The 6,274-nt window shown below is 39.6% G+C and overlaps 1 protein-coding gene and 1 pseudogene across 2 annotated transcripts; one reads left to right on the forward strand and one right to left on the reverse strand.

The window, feature by feature from the left end:
* The first annotated feature begins 807 nt into the window (after nt 1–807).
* On the forward strand, nt 808–3,097 carry LOC148342966 (uncharacterized; annotated as a pseudogene).
* LOC148342967 (uncharacterized) lies at nt 3,052–6,005 on the reverse strand. 2 transcript variants are annotated; one of them, XM_088313133.1, is made up of 3 exons: nt 5,960–6,005; nt 4,841–5,688; nt 3,052–4,253 (listed from the first exon to the last, which is right to left on the reverse strand). In XM_088313133.1, exons 2-3 carry the CDS (start codon nt 5,669–5,671, stop codon nt 3,921–3,923), a joined length of 1,164 nt encoding a protein of 387 aa, XP_088169259.1. In that variant the 5' UTR covers nt 5,672–5,688; nt 5,960–6,005; the 3' UTR covers nt 3,052–3,920. The 2 variants fall into 2 exon arrangements, with proteins under 2 accessions (XP_088169259.1, XP_088169249.1); XM_088313123.1 differs by having other exon boundaries at nt 4,841–5,979.
* Between the last annotated feature and the right edge of the window lie 269 nt (nt 6,006–6,274).

Consider the following 6,274-nt stretch of genomic DNA (forward strand, 5'->3'; position numbering starts at 1 on the left):
CAAATGTAAGTAAGGTGTACATCGCTCTAGTTCGTGACTGTTGCTTGATAGAGCAGTATTAGCAGCGAACGGCTACATTTAGCCTCCGTGTTTTCTATTCGTGCGTCACGTTTTAAACATTTTTCGCGCATTATTTCGCTCGCCACAAGTCACCCAATCATGACAACCGTCACCCTAGCCACGGTTTGATTTTATTGTCGTCTTTTTGGCGTATCAGCAGGCATCAGTGGTTTTAGTCGAGCCCTCGTCGGAGAAGTGTACAAACACTCACGAATCACCACAAGAGGAGACAAGTACGTCTCTGACATTCACTGTAAGTACATTGTCTAAAGTTACTTTTATTTCACGACAACAATTTGTTGTGTTTACTGCCGTGCTTGTCGTAAATTGCTTAATAACTCGCTTCTGGGCTATGTTGGGTTGCTAAATATGGCTGTATAATGAAACTGTGAAACGATGGAAACAATCATGCATTCTTATCTATTCATTTTGTCAGGATGACATGACATTTTTGTAAACGTGCAGAATCATATTTTCAAAGTACAATACTGTAGTTTTACTTTGCATCTTGTCTCTTTAATTGCCTTGAGACGATGTGTAATGCAGCAGTAGTGCCATTTTACTCCTCTGTTTCAGAAGATGGACTCGAATTTTCTAAAATTTCTCCAAGACCAGCGAAAGTTAGATGATAAAGTCATTGCCACCTTTATCGAGGAGAAGGTATGTACAACAGGCAATGACATGTCATTTAACCAATGTGGGTGTTTAAGGAAAACTGATGCCCCTGCAAAAGTGCTTGATGAGCCACATGACACCGCTTCTGTGCATTTTACTGCATTGGAGGAAACAGCCAAGGTGCCTCCATTGGACAGTGAAATGGTGGGAGCAGTAGGTGGACTGTTAGAAAATGTTATTGCTGATGAAGAAATAGTCTTCAGACATTCATTTGCTGATTATGCCACTTATGATGTCGATGACACCCTCGACGACACCATCCCCATGGAGCTGTTGGTTGAAAATCCATCCCCAGGGCAAGAATCTCATCCACTTAAAGCAAGAAAACTTAAACTGCACAGGGGAAATGTTTTCCATGAATTAAATGCAGCCTTTCAAAACGGCACTGTAACTACTGATGAGCTGCTGGTGGAGATCGAGATGTTCCAACCCAATGGAGCAATGGAAAAGGGAGAAGATAATGGTGGTGTGTTACGTGATGCCTTAAGTGAATACTGGGAAACATTCTTCAGTAAATGCACTCATGGAAGCACAATGAAGATACCAATGACACGACACGACATGAAAGACGAATGGGTTAACATTGCCAAAGTTATGGTCCTTGGATACAACATTGTGCAATATTTTCCCATAGCATTAGCCAAGCCCTTTATTTTGTATTGTCTCGGCGTTGACCTGATGGAGAATGACCTGCTTTCGGCATTTTTAGACACAATTCCCTCTGAAGAAAAACAAGTGGCTGAACAAGCGATGATTGATTTTTTGTCTATCGCTGGATCTGAGGAGTGGATGGATTTCCTCGAAACTCACGAGGTTAAAGTTATTGTCAATAAGGGGAACGTGAAGAAGACTTTAATTGAGGTGGCACATAAGGAACTGGTTCAAGATCCCGCCTATATTGCTGAGTGCTGGTCCAGTATATTGAAGGAACTGAAATTACCACTGGGAGGCCTGGAGGAAGTATATGGTAGCCTTACCCCAACACCAAGAAGAGTAATCGCCATGTTACAGCATGAGGGCCTCAACATGAGAGAAATGCAGAGTTTTGAATTTCTGAAAAAATTCATCAGGAGTTGCAACGAACGTCGGCTCAAGAAATTTCTTCGATTTTGTACTGGTAATCTTTCACATCTTTACGATTAATCCTAATTCTGTCATTTGTTTTCACTTGTCAAATTTGATATATATATATATATATATATATGTATACATATGTATATATACATGTGTATATATATATGGATATATATATGTATATGTGTGTGTGTGTATATATGCCAAAAGAAATGTGCCCTCAGCTGACTTTGAAACACGGGGGGCAAAATTTTTGATTTGTGGGCCACAATGGGTTCTCTTGACAGAGGGGCCGGACCAGCAACACTTGGATGGAGTGTTTTGGTAACCTCACTTTATCTGAGAAAGAAAATACATATCGTATATGGAGAAAATATATGCTCTAATTTTAAATGAAAATGAATGAAAACATTGCAACAAAATATCTGTCTTAGGGTGTGTCTCCTAGTGGGGACACTTATCAGAATTACGGGGAAAATAAAACATGAACAAGGTTTATTTATTTAATTTTTTCAACTTCGGCGGGCCTGATGTAAACGTTTAATAAATACACAGCTATTGAAGGCAATGATTAGAGAGCCTTCATTTGAGGTGATAGACACGAGTGTTCTAGTATAGAGTTGGTGGTGGTATGTGGTTCTAAACTAATATTTTATTTTTGTTTTCCAAAGGTGCAGATCTTTTAGTGGCTGAGAAGATCCATGTGCGATTCTTTGAGGCTGAGAACCTATTTACACGAAGACCAATGTCCCATACATGTGGCTGTGTTCTGGAGGTGGCCAACAACTATGGGTCGTACCCTGAGTTGTCTGAGGAATTTGGGAATGTACTTGATGCCAACATGTGGGTGATGGACATAATTTAGTGTCTGTTCTGCAAAATCTATTCCCATATACTCTTAGAGGGTTTGGCGGCTGTTTTGTCTGGAATTTGTTCATAATGGTATTTTATAATGTAGTTGCATGGTCTGATTCATGGGGGCCAGATTTACTGTTTTATGCCGGTATTTCATACTCTTGGACTGCAAGTCGAGTTGTTTATATTTACTGACTATTGAGTGAGTCATTGTTTGCATAGTTGATTCTTTGCAAAATTATGAAGCAATTTTGTTGTGGTAAGACACAATTTTGTTGCCTATGGTTGTTATGCAACAGCTTTAAGACGTGTGTTTTTTTTTTTGGTTTTTATAAAATTGCTCCACTGCTTGTATTGCAAGCAGATAGTTGTGTCGCTGGGGTCGACTACGATGTCTTGTTTTACACAAATTTTATAAAAATTAAATGTGCAACTGCTCCTATCTGAATTTTTTTCTCAGTTAAGACAGTGACATTCACTCAGCTCTCAGACAGACTGTATGTAGGAGACATTATTTGCTGAATTGAGTACCCAAATCTCAAGTCTACAGTTATCAAGTTGTCACCTTGTTGCTGTCTGATTTGACAGTGTGCATTTGTGTGAATTTGACCACTTCGCTTCACATAAATAGTTTCCACAAATACATTTAAGGATTGAATAGCAGTTTCAACTCAAGATACTTTGGCGACCTGAAAATGTAGAAGACAATCAATTTTACTTTTAGAATTTATTTGAATCACACACATGTATTTTAGCGAGCTTGAATGTGGCTTTTTAAATACCAATCAAAGATCTTTACATGTTGGCTCAATGCATGTCAATATGCGGAGGAGTTTGCAGCAATTTATTTATTTTACAAAACCATAAATCAGCAACAGTTAATTTGGGTAGAACCATCAAGCAAATTACAAAATATATGTACAGTATATATCAAATGAATTTCAACAATTCTCTGTACATTTCCCATGTATGTACAAGAATGGGTGCACACACAGTCACAATAAGTGTACAAAAAAAATTCTAAGTAAAATTACACATGTTGTAAAACACTTGATAAAATCCATAATGAGCAGAATGCTTCAAACTTAAAACAATTTGTCATTTAGTTATGTGAGGGCTCCATATAAACAGCAGTTGAGGTGTGGCGAGGGGGCACACACACCATTAGGGGGTAAGACAGGGCACATTGATTAATGGTGTGATACGTTATGGATTGTAAAAGGACTTTGAAGCCTTTTACACCTGGACTGCATCCATTAAAGACCTAAGAGTGTTATTAGCTCCTCTCTCAAGTTGAGGTAGTTGGTCGTGGCGATATATCCATCCACTGGGACTTGGAGGTTGTTCTGTGACATTATGTGTGTACACAGAGTGAACACATCAGCATCACAAGCAACATCATTGCGGTGGATGCAGTCACCTTCACACCTCAAAAAATCCTCCTCAGTCACTTGGCACAAAAAGTCCTCTGTGCCATACAGCTCCGGGACCAAGAACATGACATCAGGCCGACCATGAGGGACACGCTCATTCTTGGATGGACGAATCAGATGGCTGTTCCACACCTCCTTGACTGCATCCAACTCATCCTGCAGGTGATACAAAAACAATTTACATAAATGTTTTAAGAAACATATTAACTGAAAATATAAACTATTTCGAAGACTAATCTCAGCTCATTGTGCAAACACAGATGCATTCACGTGGAAGTCACCAAAATATGAAAGTGGCATGGAGAAAGTGAAGGAAAATACTGGCATTAAGTAGTTCAAATATTATCTGATCATCCATCCATTCACTGAGGTCAAATTTATCTGTAGCGTACTTCTGTGTCTGTGTCTATAAGGAGGTAGAATTAAAACTAAGTATGGTAACCATAACTGAAAAAATGCATGTTACAGTAAGGTTTGGTATGTTTGCAGTTACCACTGACCATTGGGTCCTCAACTTTTTACCAAGGTAGGCAAAACGAATGCACTGCAGTGTGAAAGCAAGGTGGACATAAATCATCTACAATGTCACGGAAAATGTCTGGATTTTTTTTTTTTTGTAAGGTTCTGAAAACTTTAAAAGCGAAGTTGTATTCATGAGAAGAAAATATAAAAATGCATTTATAACTTGACCATGATATGGCAAAAATTATTCAATAAAGTGCTTGTGAAGTGTTACTACTTGCCTGTATTAAACCAAGAAAGCAAAATAACATGAGGTTCTTGTCCAAGAAGTCACCATCAAAATGTCCTTCATCTTTAAGTCTGTGGAAGAGGTCCAGCCAGAATTCCACACACTCTCGACGGAGAAAGCCCCACCAACTCTCTATTCTTTGATTTGATGTGCTTCTTCCAACAACAAAGCTTTTGCCACCAGCATGCACATCAGTGTGGGTCCGACGAAGTAATTGCTGCATATCACGGATGGAACTGTTTTCTGTCCCCATGTCTGTTCTCACGATGCGCGCACATCCACCTAATTCATTAATAGTTTCAAGAAAGTAGCCACTGATGACTTTTGGATTACTGCTTGTGTGGTAAGCATTCAGCCACAGAATTCGCCTTGAAAATCCATCGATGGCTCCATTGATGCAAATGCCAAATGGCTTTAATTTGTCGTATGAGTCGACATGCCATACAAAATTTGGACCCTTGGCAAAGTATGCTCGCCTGTGCAGTCTTCTTCTCCTTCTAAATGTCGTGCCCTCTGGGTCCATTGCGGAAAGGAGCAGCCGTACATCTTCCTTTCGTACATGCAGTCCTCTGTCTTTACATTTGGTGTACATCCACCGGTAGCCATGCAACGCTCCAGAGCCCTGTAGCTCCTCTCTGATGAATTCCACAACTGTCTCTGGGTGGTCATAATGGATTCGGCGGAACAATCCATGCTTCTTAAGAATTCGTTTGAGGGACCTCAAACTCAGAACAATCCTGTGTTTGGAGCCCAGCACACATAGTATGTGTTTGTAGCTCAGGCCCAAATGAAAATAGAACTCTATGAGCTGAAGTTGGTCCATGATCTCATGCGTGCATTCTGTAGGTGGAGCAAAATAGAATTATGTTTTGATTTCTGATTACATCGTGGAATAGATAGAATATGTGATCAAATTATTAATTAAAATATTAATTACATTTAAATATGTTTACATACGTTAAAAACAATAGTTGTAATATCATATTAACATAAACCTCATGGCGTGGCAGCTATTAAAGCAATACTTTTAGCTAGGAAAAACACGGGAGAAAACGGCAGTAACCACAAACTATTATCATTACACAAAAATAACCGCAGAAAAGGTACTTACAGTGTTTGAAACCCCAAAGACGTAATTGTATCCTCTTGTAATGCGACCGATGTCATGACCCGTGTCTGCCACGTCAGTGTTTTTGTTGTTATTTTCTTCCCTCCTTCCTGCCATGTGCCTTTTGTTATTGTTTTCATCACCTCCCTGCCATGTGCCTTTGTTATTGTTTTCGTTCTCACCAGCTACGCACCTGTTCCTAGTCATCATCACGCACCTGTTCCTAGTCATCATCACGCACCTGCTTCCCATCTGCTCCCCTAAGTACCCGGACTATTTAAACCTTCCAGACCGACAACGCAGTGTCGGGTCATTACC

The sequence above is a fragment of the Idiotropiscis lumnitzeri genome, chromosome 1 (genome assembly GCF_059441095.1).
Source record: "Idiotropiscis lumnitzeri isolate Australia: NSW breed Sydney's pygmy pipehorse chromosome 1, RoL_Ilum_1.0, whole genome shotgun sequence".
In the NCBI taxonomy this organism is placed as follows: domain Eukaryota; kingdom Metazoa; phylum Chordata; class Actinopteri; order Syngnathiformes; family Syngnathidae; genus Idiotropiscis; species Idiotropiscis lumnitzeri.

Bases quoted from the DNA above. Each gene is read 5' to 3' on its own strand.
- LOC148342967 (XM_088313133.1), bottom strand. From the start codon at position 5,671: ATGGACCAACTTCAGCTCATAGAGTTCTATTTTCATTTGGGCCTGAGC. The intron at 4,254-4,840 runs GCAAGTAGTAAC...TATCACCTGCAG, and splicing joins GCTTTCTTGGTTTAATACAG to GATGAGTTGGATGCAGTCAA.